Genomic DNA, 14252 nt, shown 5'->3' on the forward strand with positions numbered 1-14252 from the left:
GTGGGTGTAGTTTTTGCTGCGGCCAACCAACTCGAAGAAGCTTTCCTTCATTTGCCGCGTTTGGAGACTCCAGTCACTAATACTCTGCGTAGGTCCTGGCCCCCACGTTTAGAGCACGTGAGGCAAGAGCTCAAAACAAGCGTAGACGCAGGTGAAGTATCGGTCTTATGTTTCTAAAGAACAGGCCCCGCTCCGATCATTATGAGCCGATCATACTCTATTGCTCGCTACGTAACAGCTGCCAACCATTTTTCTCTTTACATCCATACCTGCACTTGCACTGCAAGTTGCAGCTCTTGTTCGTTGCCACATTTAGTTTTTTGCGCCAGCAGGCCAAGAAGTACCTGAATACGTGTGAGGCCGCATCTTCCAGATCCGGCCGTATCCAAGGACATTGCCAACGACTTTATCGTGCACTCGTACGGTATCTTCCAATCGTCCAAGGATCTGCAGGGCATGGAGCCGCTCGAGATCATTGACATGCACTCCCAGTCCGTCAAGAGCCAGGAGAAGGAGCCCGAGCGTCTGGAAGTCTGGAGGCCGAGGCACGTCAGAAGAATGTCAAGACTATCGATTCCGACCTGCTGAGTCTCAAGAAGGAGATTAACGCCCGTACGCGCTCTATCGCTCAGTGCCGCTCGCGTCTCCACGCTCTCGACGAGGGGTACGAGAAGGAGTGTGGTGTAGACTCAGCGCACCAACATCACCAAGTCGCGTCTGGATGAGCACGACGCCCGCATCACGCGCGGCAAGAAGCGCACAGACGTCTTTAGCGACCAGTTTTCCCGCCATACCAAGTCGCAGACCATGCTTCTGTTCAAGCGCGCTGCTCTTACGGAGGACCGCGATTCCGACTGCAAGCTGTTCGATGAGCACCGTGAGGACTGCAAGAATACGCTGGACGAGGCCCGCAACGCTCTGGTCATCACGCCTGAGTACGTGTCCCGTCTCGAGGCCGACATGAAGGTCCGTGCCGCCGAGTTGCATGCCGTCAAGGACAGCAACAGGCGCAACCCGCAGGAGGGTGGCGACGCCGAGGTGTACGAGCGCGACGAGTTCATGAACGACGCTTGTCGTCGCCACGCCCAGTTCCAGAAGGAGCTGGACGACCAGGAAGAGGTGAAGAATGCCGCCCAGGAGGAGAATATGATCTCCGAGTTTGACAAGCTCATTGATACAGAGACTGCCATACTGGCCGACGAGGAGTCCAAGCGCGAGGAGAAGAAGTGTCTCATCACGGAGCTCATTAACAACGCCGGCAACTGAGTGTTGGACTCGCGGCACGGCCACCCGAACCGCAAGAAGGTGGAGGCCAACCGTCTGGTCAAGCAAGTTGTGAGGATGGCCATCAGCCCGCGAACGTCGCTGTTGGCAGGGAGAGCAGATCCTGCTGCAACGAGCGCCGTGCGGAAGTCGTGCAGTATGATATATTCGCGCTCTTTCTCCTGTTGTAGCTGGTTTGCTCTGGCGTCTGATCCGTGTCTTAGCATGTCGAGAAGACGTCGAGTAGTATCGGGAGCTCCCTTAAGCAGAGTCAGCAGTCTCCATAACGCTGAGCGTTGGTGCACACTGGCGCCGATTCTTTCATCGTGAATGGCACCAGGCTCGGTAGCTTCTCCGTGGCGCTTGGTCGGGTCGTTGAGCTCGTTTGTGAATGTGCTGGGTTGACCAAAGGCGTTTCTCCCTCCGAGACAGTCGCGGCAAAGTTCAAGCCACGGATTCACTGCGTACGAGTACCTGGTGACAGTCGTGCTCTGTACTAGATCCAGTTTCATTTGGTCGATGCTGTCAGTCTGCGCCTTCGTCAAATGCTGAATATTTGGGTCCACTTGACGAGCCAGAGAACCATTGCGTCCTCGAGGAATCCGCTCCTTGACCAGCGCATAAGTGTTCACCGGTAGGTTCGAAGTCGCTATCGTCGTGAGTGCTACTTCGTGGCAATCGAGTTGTTGCTCCTCTCGTTCGCGTGCACGCTGCTCACTGTGTAGCCCCTAGGCAGTCTCAGCTAAGTACTGGTCATGAAGAGAGCTTCGAGGTCCAGATCTAGTCGGCGTACCGGTGGCTCGCTTGGAGTGTAGTTTCGAACGGAGGTGGCGTGATCTTGCTGGCATGACTGTTTAAAGTGATCTTTGCAGATGTGTCATACTGGAGGACACGCTCGTATGTCGGCTCGATCCGAGACTCCTTTTGGTCTGGACATCCACAAAGAGCAGCAGGTTAGAAACGCACAGCTGAGAGATTGGGAGCGATACGAAAACTACTTTCCTGGTGCGAGGTAAGGTGCTGGTACCTTTCGACGGTCGTGGTCGGTCTTGTCACGGAGAGCTTCTTCCTCGACCCAGTTGCCCACTAGAGCAGCCTTATTGTTCCTCACGTTGTATGTCGTTGGTAGGGACATGGCTGTGGCGATCGATCGGACTGCACACAGCAACTACTATGATCTCCACGACGTGCCAGCTAATTAGAGCAAAAGTGTCGTTAAAGAAAACGGGTTCTCTTTAAAATAACCTGTAAAATCTGCTCGTCACTGTCATTGTTTTTAATCTACAATTTTAGTTTGATCGCTCTTCGAACTCTATCATGTCCACTGCAAACGTGACACGAAAATGGCGGCTTTCGGATCCCCATGCGGAGCTGCCCATCAAGAATCACAAGTATGTGAAAAACTGCACCGAGCTGTACATGGCAAATAAGCGCATCGACAAAATTGCGAACTTCGATGCTTTCGTCAACCTCGATGTGCTCTGGATCAATGACAACCAGGTACGTCATCTGTGCAGTAGTTTTTCCATTAAGATTCTTTCTTTGACGACCTGCCAGATTCAGGAACATGACGGACTGAACGGTTGCTTCCGTCTCAAGCAGATCTACGCTCACAACAACTGCATCCGTTACGTCAAAAGTTGGCATTGTAGACCTGCTCGCCTCGATAAACAAGTCTACTTCTGGTCCTTTAAACAGCTCGCTTGAAGGTTCACCGCAACTACTACGTCCGCAAGGCGTGTGCCGAGTTCGTTAAGCGCTTCAAGGTGGACCAGGAGATAAGGAGGTGCGGGACGTATTCGACTGGCTCAAGGTTGTCATTGAACGCGACATTACGCGCATGGAGAAGTGGCTCGACTCAAGCCGCAAGGAGCGTAAGGAAATCGAGAACCTCAAGGTCAAGGGTAAGGAGATCAACTGGGACGAAGACACGCTGGAGCGTATTCCTGCACTCAAGGAGATTCAAAAGAAGATAGATCGTCAGAACGACCCGTCTTCCAACCACTAGGGCGGCAACAATGAGGCTAAGTTGGCTGACGCTGTAAGCCCGTCGGAGCAGTAATGTAGTGGGCCGCGCCATTACATAAGTAGGTAGATTTATATTACAAAAGTAGGTGCAGCAGCACACGGCTAGCGTGTGCTGAACTGCCGTCATCCTATTGGTTGATATATGGGGAGCCAGACCCATTATCAGCCAATAAGGGGTTGACGTGTATTTGAGTGGTCAGGGCAAGCTGCCCTGGACCTAAATAAAAACAGAGTTGATTTTCCTTCAGACTAAGCACTTGGCTTCACTATCGCGGAACTTGCACGCTTCCTCATTATTACGTGTAAGCTAGTAACGGACACTCTAGGCCCGTTACAAGTAAGTTCAAGAACATCTCGGAGATCGACTCCAGACTACTCGAGGACATCAGTGGGACTGTCCACTGGGCTGTGAGCGAGGAGGACATGGTGAATGCCACGCCGGTGGAGGGAGTAAAGGCTGAAAAGGGGGAGGGGTCTGCAGCCTCGACCGAGGAGTGTTATAATAGCTCCAATATTCCGTTCAACACATCGATCTCCTCACTTACTTTATTCAAACCATCCTATTCTTTCGCATTTTTGTATAGTATAATCCAGGTCGTGGTCGTCCCCTTTGTCGCTCGTTTGGTTTGCAGTACATCGGGCAAATTGTAGTCTTGATACGTTTCGGTGGGGTTATTATAGCGTATGATTGGATCTGCAGTAAGACCTAAGTCGTTGACGACAAAGAAAGACGGACCATGTTGGCCACAACCTCCACTCCGTCCCTCATCTTGTAGTCATTGTCGGCTGCAACGACGACCGTGATGCAGCCAAGAGCAGCTTCATCCAATTATTTCGGATGAAGCTATTCGAACCGAATTGCCACCTATAGTTGAACCTTTAAAACCAGTGCGGCCACACGTGGACAATGCTTTCATACAATACATTAACATTAAATGCGTAAATGCTATTCTTCAGCAGTTGAAGATAGCGACGTTCTTTCCGCTCTAAGTCACAACTACACATATTGCGATCGTACAGTAAGTGCCATTACCAGTGTAGTTGCGATCGTATGACACTGAACATTCTCAGTGAACGTAGTGTTTATATCGTTTGGGTTGGTGTGAAGTTCCTTCACATCTTGCATGTGTTCGTCCCTAAAGCGATACACTATCATACAGATGGTGCGTGCAATCCGCCCCTATTTTGATGCTACGTACGGCCGCACTTTGTTGTGCATTTGCTAGTTCTTTTTGCAGTTAGGTGGCAGACACGGTAGAACCTCGTGATGATTCTCGAACAAAGCACAAAATCTAGCAAATGTTAAAATACTGACACATGAAGCCATCAGGTTTTGTATCTGTACGTCGCTGGTTGGACCCGCTCGGCATTCTACCGGCCCTGGGCTGGTAGCCCTCATCGAAAAAATCTAACTTCTTTTGAGCTGTCTTCAGGTCCTTAAAGGATTCTGATGTGATCTTCTTAAAACCTTGAAAACGGAAATTTTCGGCGGAATGCGTACCAGTGCCGAACTTGATGCTACGCTCATGACCTCCAATAGCTAATCCAGAATCCAGACGTATTCACTCGCAAATATTTTGCGAATATGGCCAAATCCCCGACAGCAGCAGGCTTTGTATTTACGAAGAACTTATGTTCAATTGACCCCAGTTCGCCAGCTTGAACTAAACCAAACAAAATCTTGATCGCGAAGTTGTTCGCATAGACTGTCAGTTTCATGTAGCCATTCGGAGCCATAATCTTGGTAATAAAGTGGTACAACATGCGGATCACTTCATCCGCTCCTTTTTCAGCGACAGACTTGACGAACAGGTAGCTGTACTGAATGCCCTTGTTAGCGTAGTAGATCCAAACAAATAGATACTGAACAGCGATATAAACTACCTCTGAGACGGAGTCGACAAAACACTCGGCAGCTTCAGCTTTTTGCTGTAGCCCATGATCATCACAGCGTGATCATCCGAAGCGGCTGACAGATCTCGCTGGTACTTCTTACTACAGAAACGCTCACAGTAAATCGAAATGATGTTAGCGTACTCAGCAGAAGCCAGCCGTTAAGCAAAATGCTTCTTGTATTCTTAATACACATACCTCCTCTTTCCGGCTGCGCTTGTTTGAGCATCGAGTTGTTCTGTGAGCTTCGCGGTAATTCGCCTTCATCTTCCAGTACAGGATCGCACCGAAGTCGCACACGTTGCTGCGTTGGGCTCGGATGTGAATTGTGTGTGTATGTGTATGTGTCTGTGTGTGTGGAGGGAGGGGGGCAAGACGGCTTCCTGAACGCTGAGTACTTAGGCTCACGAACGTCGATGCTATCCTCGAGAGCGTACTTTTGCATTTCGCCACGAAGTAGATCCCACGTAAAGTGACTCGGTAGCATTATGTAGTTATCTGAAGAGCCGTGTTTGCGCACAACGCCGTCGACTGGCTTTTAAATGCGCATGCGAACAGGCACCACGCCACCCGCGGAAGCGGCAAACGATCGAAACCATTGTACCAGCTAGCCATTTTCGATCTTGTTTTCGCTCAGATTTAAGTGACCTCCATGTTGCTTTACCGGGAAATCTCCACGTTGAATCTGCTGACCATATCGGGTGACCGTCGCCATTGAGACATCATACAGAGCACACCAAGATGCACGGCAAACATGCCCAACGAGAGGTAGTTACTACGAAAACCTTAGCCGCGAGCCAGTCCCGCGACGACGTACAGTAGTGTCTGTCTTCATGAGCAGCGCCAGGTAGTGCGAATGCTCGGTTTGCGCTCGAGAGGAGTAATCTATACCACGGAGCAGACGCACTCATGTACATTTAGGGCCTTCCCCTCTACACGGCGTTTTTCGCAAGTGTCAGTGTTGATTAAGGCCGTAACGCTCGCGCACGTCCTTAGCAATCGCAATGATTCTTCCTGCCTTCCATGCGTTCATCGTCGACGACTGCGTGCTGGCAATGCAGAGCCATTTTGGCAACCAAATTCAGGGTCATACACCCGATGCAGAGGAATGCATCAGCATCCCCATCAGCTTCTTGCTGATGGTGGACAAGCTGAGCCGCACACCGACGTCGACGTACAGCATCTCGACCAGTGTACCCGTGCAGCTATCGCTCAGATACTTCTCTAAGGCATCCTACATCTCGATCGCGCGCTATAAGCAGACAGAAAGTATCACCCCGTGCAGAGGCTCGACCAGCTCTGTCGCGATGTGTCCCGTACCCGGGAACGAAGGGGTCATTGCAGGAGCTATACGCCCCGACGGGATGACCCGAGGCCCTGTGGCTACTCCTCGCCCGGCCGTCCCGTCAGGATGGCCCCCCCTTGAGCTCGATGCCTCGCGTGCCCCTGACCGAGCCCGTTAGAATGGTTCTATAAGGTGGTCCAAGAACGCTGATTCTCAGGCGTCGTGGGACCAAAGCACCTAGCGTCATCAAGTCCCTTCCCAGAACTCCATGTTGTCCCACGAGGGCGGACGTCAGGTGTAGTGAACTCTTCTTTCTAGTATAAGAGAAGCGGTGTAGTGTATGTAAGGAAGAAAATGTGTTAGACCTCTCTTCCAGCTAGCTCTCAGTATTATATATATCTCCTTCTACTCAAGAGGAAGCTAAGTCAATAAACAAGCTTATATTCTTTTAAGTGTTCCTATCTACCGTTCTCGCCGTTGAACAAGACTGTACTCCCTGAACAGCCGCGGACTACACGACCCTTGAAGGAGCAGGTATACGACAGATGATTCGGCGTGCGGTCAACTCGGGGATGCCGTTGTGCTTCGCTACCACCAGCGAGTCTCCCCATCGCGGATACCGTCGAGAACGCGGGTTCTAGCGGTGAAGAGGGAGTGATTGACATCAGGCACGGGGTTGTGGCGTTTTTGAGATAATGTGATGCGCGAAAAGAAGAATGAAGGAATTGGTCACCAACTTGCTCTGCGCAAGATCCGCTTTGAACTGCAATACCATCGTTTACGAAACCGATCTCGTACGTAACACAATTAAAGCTTTCTTCAGAAACTTTTATGCTACACTTCACCACATTGCTCTGCAGCACCTCCAACTTGAATAGGCAATGATGTAGTCTCTGTGGGGCCACTTCAACTGGCATTAACTACGAAAATTCAAATCAGACCACAGTAGATAGAGTTCAGTCTCGGGCTATTGATACCGTATAATTCTTTTTCTTAATATAAAGTTGAAAGACCCCAAAAGCTTCCACGTTATGTAGTCAATCTGAAACGAAGTAAAGGACTTCAAAGTATTTTGAATAGCAGTAGTACACTTTATTTCAAAGAGCAAATTGCAAACCGATCCACTCCTTATAATATTTTTTAACGCATAATAAGGGGATATCTCTAACCAACCAGACGTGGTTCAACCACTGGTTGATCGGGCAGATGCTGTATAAAACCGTACCGAAAACTTTACAGCAACGGTCTGCGCTCGCTGCTGGATTCACGGCGGTTGTTATAGGCGCGGATAGCAACAACAGCGGCACCAACCACCACGACTGCCGCGATCACAATGACCACAATAGACCAGGTCGACAGATCTTCGCTGCCGGATATTTCGATAGGGGCGCTCACCGCTGCAACCTCCGAGGTCGCCGGAATGCACTTCGTCTTGGCCAGTGTGCTGAACCACTTGGCAGCCGGACGTGGGATGCGCTCGAGCTCCGAGGGCTTCGCCGAGACGTAGTTCGTGGAACCAGTCTGGGACGTGAAGTTGACGTAGTACAGTCCGAAGCGTGGCTCAAAGGAGCCCCATTCGTAGTTATCCAGATAGGACCAGGCCGTGTAGCCAATGACTTTGATATTTTCCTCGGTCACAGCTTTGTAAACCTGTTCCATATAATTCGTGTAGTACCACATCTGGTCTTCAGCACCATCAGCCTCAGCGTTGCCGCACCAACCGTTCTCTGTCAGCAAGACATCAGCCGACGGATCGTGTGCAGCGACCCACTTAATCAAAGCCAGATATCCAGGCGGGTACGCCGTGAACCAAGCGCAGTTGCGATTGCCGTTGCGGTCCTTGCTGGAAGAACGCGAGCCTTCGGGAGCGCGTGTGTCGTCAACACCCTTGTCCTTCTCCCAGCCAAGAGTGAGCTGATCACAGTCACGTTTGGACGTCGGCGAGTCGCAGTCTGTCACGGACTTGGAAGCATAGTGATTGATCATAAACAGATCGTACGATCCCTTGAGGGTCTCTGATTCTTGCGCAGTAAAACGAGGAAGACGGTCGCCGACCACCTCGCGCATGACGGCCGGGTAATCACCAGCTGCAGGAACCAACCGTAGTCGAACTGCAGCGCGCGCTCAGCGGCAGCAACGTCCTTGGGATTGGAGGCGTCAAGCGGGAACATCATGTGTGCCATCAGCACGATACCGATGCGAGCCGTAGGTCGCACAATACCGTTGTTACGAAATTCACGGAACTTTTGCACCGCTAGAGCATGGGCACGCAGGAGATTATGAGTCACAACGTATGTGTTGGTATCGGATCCGGTGAAGCCGGGGGCGTGCACGCCGGTACCGTAGCCCTGCGTAACAAACGAGTACGGCTCGTTAAACGTCGTCCAGTAGTCGAGTTTCTGGCCGAACTCCTGGAACACGAGCGTAGCAAAGTCGACGTAGTGCCCAATTATGTCCGAACTGAGCCAGCCTGCCGGGGAGAGCTCCGTTTGCAGAGCCGACGGCAGGTCCCAGTGGTAGATAGTCAGGATCGGCTTGAGGTTGTTCTTAGCCATATCATCAATAAGGTCGTGGTAGAAGGCGATACCGGTCGGGTTGGGCACCATGCGGCGCTTCGCCGAGTTCCACGTCATGACACGCGACCAGGAGATCGAAAAGCGAAAAGACTGCAGACCGTCGTCGGCCATCATTTTGAGGTCGCTAGGATAGCGATGGTAAAAGTCGTCGGCCACGTTGGCGCAAGCTAGACCGGGTTTCTCTCGGCAGAAATCGTCCCAGATACTGGGTGTGCGACCTCCCTCCGTGTAGGCACCTTCCACCTGGTACGAGGCGGTGGCTGAGCCGAACATGAAGTCCTTGTGGAAGCAGCGCTCCTCGGCGGCTGCGGGGGCCAGCAGGACGGTGACAGCCGCAAGAGCACACGGCAGCAGACGCAGCATGCTCATTGTTAGTCAAGTTACTAGAAGATATATGTGTATAGGACCTGGAGAATTGGCGACTGGCAGTCGAGTGGACTCCACACACATCGACAATTTGCACTTCAAGTTGGAATATTACCAAAAGAGGGTCATTAAACTTGATTTCAGTAAACGTGGTATCTTGTATTTGAAAGTGTGGACCCCATAATCCACGCAACAATGTTGACACTCCACCATCAAGAGTTAGTGAGCGGTCTCATACTGACACGGAGTCAATTGACCTCTTATTAGAATTAAAGCGCTTTATTGAGATTGTATGTTAAGGTACAGACTCCGCCCAGAAGCTGAGAAGCAAATACATCTTATACCCTCGCAAACACGGTAATACTACTTTCAGCTTTTTCATACGTGGTACTTATTATTTGCAAGAATCAATAGCCTATGATTACTATATATCCTTTGGGAACTAAGATGGTGTATCTGTCCTCCTGCAAACAACAAGAGAGTGATCCGCTTGGCGACAGCCAATCAGATGCGAATTCCCTCGGATTTTGATTCAGACGCTCGTCATAACCCTTCAACATATTGGCTCGCTCCCTTTTGGCATCGGCCCCACACCTTCCGAGCCTCCTGGCACCTCTACTACGAGTCAGTAGTACTTCCCCCACGGCGAAATCCACCCCGCCGGACTGTTAAATTGTAACTTTGGATGGCCGCAAATCAGTCCATGGCTATTTAATTCTGGGATAGGAAAGCAACGTAGTGCTGATAGCCCAGCCCTCACAGGATTAGTTGCGGTGTCCGTCCGTCCGTCCACAGAGACCGGTAGAAAACCGGTACAGCGTGCATGAGTGGTTTGTTCCTGCGAGATGGATGCGGGGCGACTGAGCCTCAAATGATGGCTCCGGACGCTTTCGGCCGCTGCGTGGTTAACGCTCTCATTGCAGATTGCAGGTTGGGAGATGGAGACAGCTCCTCGACGACAGAGCCGGGCTGCTGAGACACCGATCGATCGGGACGCGCGCATACAAAAGGAGCGTCTGAAACGCGCGAAGAAGCGTGCGGAGGAGACCCCAGCCGCGCAGAAAACGCGCCTAGCAGAAGAACGTCAGAAGAGAGCAAGTAAACGCGCAGAGGAGACCCCTCTAGTGCGCACAGAACGTCTCGAGAAGGATCGAGCGAGAAGAGCGAGAGTGAGAGCTGGGCGCGGGCATGCAGCTCAAAAAAATACTTCTTGCAGAGAGGCGGGCTGGTGACAGGGCTCGTCGAAGTGGCCAGCGCCGTGAAACCGGGGCTGTTGTTAGCGTCGCTATGGAGGAGCTGGGAGCTGGAGCTTTGAGCTGTGGAAACTTTTCGGGCGAGGAAATTGCATTTCTGGGCTCGTCTCAGCGGTATATGAGTGATCCGCGACTTGCGCTTGCATATCGCCACTGCTTCGGTGTTGACCCGGCGGGGTTTGTGTTTGGCGACGAACAACTTCATGGCGGTAAACGGGACGTTACGCGCGAGCGTCTAATGAATATATTTGATGACTATCCTAAGCCTAATGATTTGACGGCGTGCCAGAATCTCGCGGGTGAAGGCGAGTCGGGGTCAACTGATATATGGGCTTGTGCCTCGTGTGAGCGAGTGTTACTACACAATAAGAACGGCGACAAGATTGTTTTTCTCTGCTTTGCTGGAAAAGCAGAATTTTGCGTTGGGTGGTGCGAGTCGTAGGAGTTTGTTTGCTGGTTGTTCCGAGGCTAGCGTGCGCAAATACCGTCAGGTTTTCTTTGCTGGCGACCAAGTATATTACTTGATACCGGAGTTAGTCCGCGATATAGAATCGATCCCTCTTTGTGAGTCGTGTCAAGAAGATCCAACGAAGAGTCCGTTTAGTGCTGCAAGCGGCCACGATTACGGCCGTGTTGGCGAACTACAGGAGCTGACCCAGATTGTACTGGACTATATTGCCCCAGTGCGAAGTTTTTGGATGGATAATTCCCTAACAGCAAAGCATTCTAGTGGTCATACTATCTGTTTTCCCTTGGACGGCCGTCCAAGGTTGCTGCTGTCTTGCCTCGACTTGAACCTGATTGTATGCCGCGCGTAACATTTGCTGGGCCCAAAGAAGATTGGCGGATTCAAAAGCAAAACTTCCGAGCCCTCTATTCCATCCCGGTCGATTCTGTCTATGAATGGCTCCGTGTGCTTGGTGAAATGAACGATGTTTTCCGGGAAGAGCAGATTCAGATCGATGACAGTGGACAACGCCGTCGCCAGCTGATGGACCTCGAGAACGCGATTGACGATAGTGTTCATGTGACTGACTCAGGTGATGCTAACGCAGTGTGCGACTTAGCAACGTCAGCGCGCTTTGGGTCCGATATACATGATTGTCGTGGTACGCAAGGGGATCATTTAAATGGGCAGAATGAGGTTATTCAACAATCGGCGGTGCTTCCCGCTCGTGCTGAGTCTGTTTCTGTTGCACACGGGATTGTCGACGCGTTGCTAGATGCAATGCCCCTGGAAACCCAGCCGAGCACGGACAATTCCTCTCTTCTCGTGCCGATCAAACGGGGTTGTTTGCCAATGGTGAAGTGGCACGAAAACGCTAAAATTCTTGCTGGTGTGTTTCCTGATCTTTTTTTAATGGGATCGGGTCCGCTTCCCTCCGGGCCAATGCCTCAGCGTTAGTTGACCACTTTGTGCACTACTGGGATGGATGATTCGAGAAATCAACACGATTTCTAGCACTACTTTTTTAATCAGATGCAGCGTCACGCCGCCGTGAGAAATGCCGCACGAGTTGGGGTAGTACGCTGAAATCCTCTGGCAAACTAGCAAGCACACAAGAGTTTAAGGAGGCTCTACAACTTGCGAAAGACCAGCCCGACAGTTCTCGTGCGATTAAGCTGAACGCGGTGCTCCTCAGATTACTGTCGTTGGTTGCAGGGACCGTCCTGTTTTCTCCGTAAGAGGAATCGGCGACCCGGCCAAAGCTTGGGGCGATGCGGTACAAGTATGGTGTCGGACAACATTGGGTGACGATTGCTCCGCCCGAGCATGACGACCTCTTATTACACCGGACTGCTCAGCTACGACACAAGTACGTTTTTACGACGAGTCTTCCTCGTTTACGCTGAATGCGGTTTTTCAGACTTGCCACGCGATCTACAAAAAAGTGCCCGTGCGCGTTTGAAGATTTCTAATGCGTACCCCGCGTTGGCGGCACAAGTTTTTGAGCGGAAAGTCCGCGTGTTCACTCAGGCGTTACTGCGGTGCGGCGATAGCTCGTCTACGAGGGTCAGCCGTAATAACTCGGAGCGCGAACAGGGCGTATATGGCCGTGTAGCCGGCTTTCATGCTGCCGTTGAGCCCAGGTTGACGGCCGATTACATCTTCATGCAATTGTTTACGGAGCAGCGGTAAGCCCTGCGCTGTTGACAAGTGCGGCGTCATGTCCTGCGTTGTGGCTATCCCTGAGGCGCTGATTGGACGCAGTATCATGCACTGCGATCTCGAAAGAAGCTTGTGCTTGGCGCGACGAATGGCTCCGCGATCATGATGGTAAGATGCCACGAGCGTTCGACATTCCCGCGCTTGACGTAGCTTCCGATTACGTTGGAGTTATAAATGCGCCGAACGACGAGTGCTATCAACAAATGTTCACACACACCCGCGAACATGCCGCAAAGGATTGCGTGGGAAGTTCGTGTGCCGGCTAGCCCGCCCCGCTGGTGTTCACGAATAAGAGGCTGAGCCGCTAGCTTTACAACTAGCTGCCGCGAGCCATTTAGGGAAGCGAAAGCGTGCTGAATTTGTCGTTGGTGATGTTATCGACGCGGCAGGATCTATTGATGCTCCAATCAACTACACCAATAAACGGGTGTTGCGCGAGCACACGAAAAGGGCAGTCGTTTGGGAGCAGCGTCGAGACGCAAAGGATGAATTGTTTGTAGAGACCAACCTCTCACTTGCGTGCTTTACCAATTCACATACAAACTCGACAAAATTTAATGGCATTGCTGCGAGTGATATGGTGGAAGAGTACCAGCACGCATACATGGCCAAGGAGGGTCTAAAGAGCTGAGCGACGGTGATGTTGACTGCAATACGTGATGTGGAAAAGTATTCTAGCACTGCAGACGACAGCGGTGCGTTTGAACGGCAAGCAAAGTACTTGGCAACTCGCACTGTAAATGCGCGTACTGGAGTAACTGAGTGGCCTCACCAGCTCGTCGCTTATGCTCGCGCAGGCTACCGCTCTTATTTTCGAGCGATACGTTTTGGAATATGTTTTCCCGGGAGCTTAGATGAGGTTGTTTCTGGTGTTGGGCTTGAAGAGGATACTAGGGTACCTAGTAATGAAGGCGAGGAAATACAAGAGGATGGCGATGTGTCCACGATTCAAGGGCGTTTAGAAAAACTGATCAGCGCTTCAATGGACGAGTGTCAGGTGGGAGCCACTCGCGGGGGTCATCACCAGAAAACAGGAGCTAAAATGTACTCAGTTGACAAGGAGGTGGTCTTCGTTTCACAGGCAGTATCGTATCGTCACCAGGGCGAGCCCTTTGCGGATTATTCGCCATTAGAATTTGAAATGATCGTAAATATTTTGCCGAGGAAGAAAATGGATACAGAGTTGAGCAGTACTGGACGTGGTCGGCCAAAAAGACAGGGCTTAGATCTCTCGCCTTCGCACTCGTTGAGCCCGGGATTCCAATGATTTATCCGAGCCAAATCAGAACACCGATGCTTGGTGGAGCCCCGCTACCCTCGTTAAAAAAAGGATGGTCGTTCCCCTGATTCTTTGGGGAAATACTTGGTGTGCTTGAAGACTGAGTGGGCGCTAGGCAACGGTAGGCCGAGGTATGCGC

The 14252-nt window shown here is 51.4% G+C and overlaps 3 protein-coding genes across 3 annotated transcripts; 1 reads left to right on the top strand and 2 right to left on the bottom strand.

Moving 5' to 3' along the window:
- Positions 1 to 603: 603 nt before the first annotated feature.
- PITG_01482 (uncharacterized protein) lies at positions 604 to 1061 on the bottom strand (the record flags this gene model as incomplete). Its single annotated transcript, XM_002908097.1, has 2 exons — positions 604 to 619; positions 703 to 1061. 2 exons carry the CDS (start codon positions 1059 to 1061, stop codon positions 604 to 606), a joined length of 375 nt encoding a protein of 124 aa, XP_002908143.1.
- A 1101-nt stretch (positions 1062 to 2162) lies between these two features.
- On the top strand, positions 2163 to 3271 carry PITG_01483 (uncharacterized protein; the record flags this gene model as incomplete). The annotated part of the gene is made up of 4 exons (XM_002908098.1): positions 2163 to 2216; positions 2557 to 2763; positions 2821 to 2902; positions 3039 to 3271. The coding sequence occupies 4 exons, from the start codon at positions 2163 to 2165 to the stop codon at positions 3269 to 3271; spliced, it is 576 nt and encodes a 191-aa protein (XP_002908144.1).
- A 4431-nt stretch (positions 3272 to 7702) lies between these two features.
- PITG_01484 (beta-glucosidase, putative) lies at positions 7703 to 9414 on the bottom strand (the record flags this gene model as incomplete). The annotated part of the gene is made up of 2 exons (XM_002908099.1): positions 7703 to 8556; positions 8664 to 9414. The coding sequence occupies 2 exons, from the start codon at positions 9412 to 9414 to the stop codon at positions 7703 to 7705; spliced, it is 1605 nt and encodes a 534-aa protein (XP_002908145.1).
- Positions 9415 to 14252: the final 4838 nt, after the last annotated feature.

Source organism: Phytophthora infestans, genomic scaffold (genome assembly GCF_000142945.1).
Source record: "Phytophthora infestans T30-4 supercont1.2 genomic scaffold, whole genome shotgun sequence".
NCBI classification, from domain to species: Eukaryota; Oomycota; class Peronosporomycetes; order Peronosporales; family Peronosporaceae; genus Phytophthora; species Phytophthora infestans.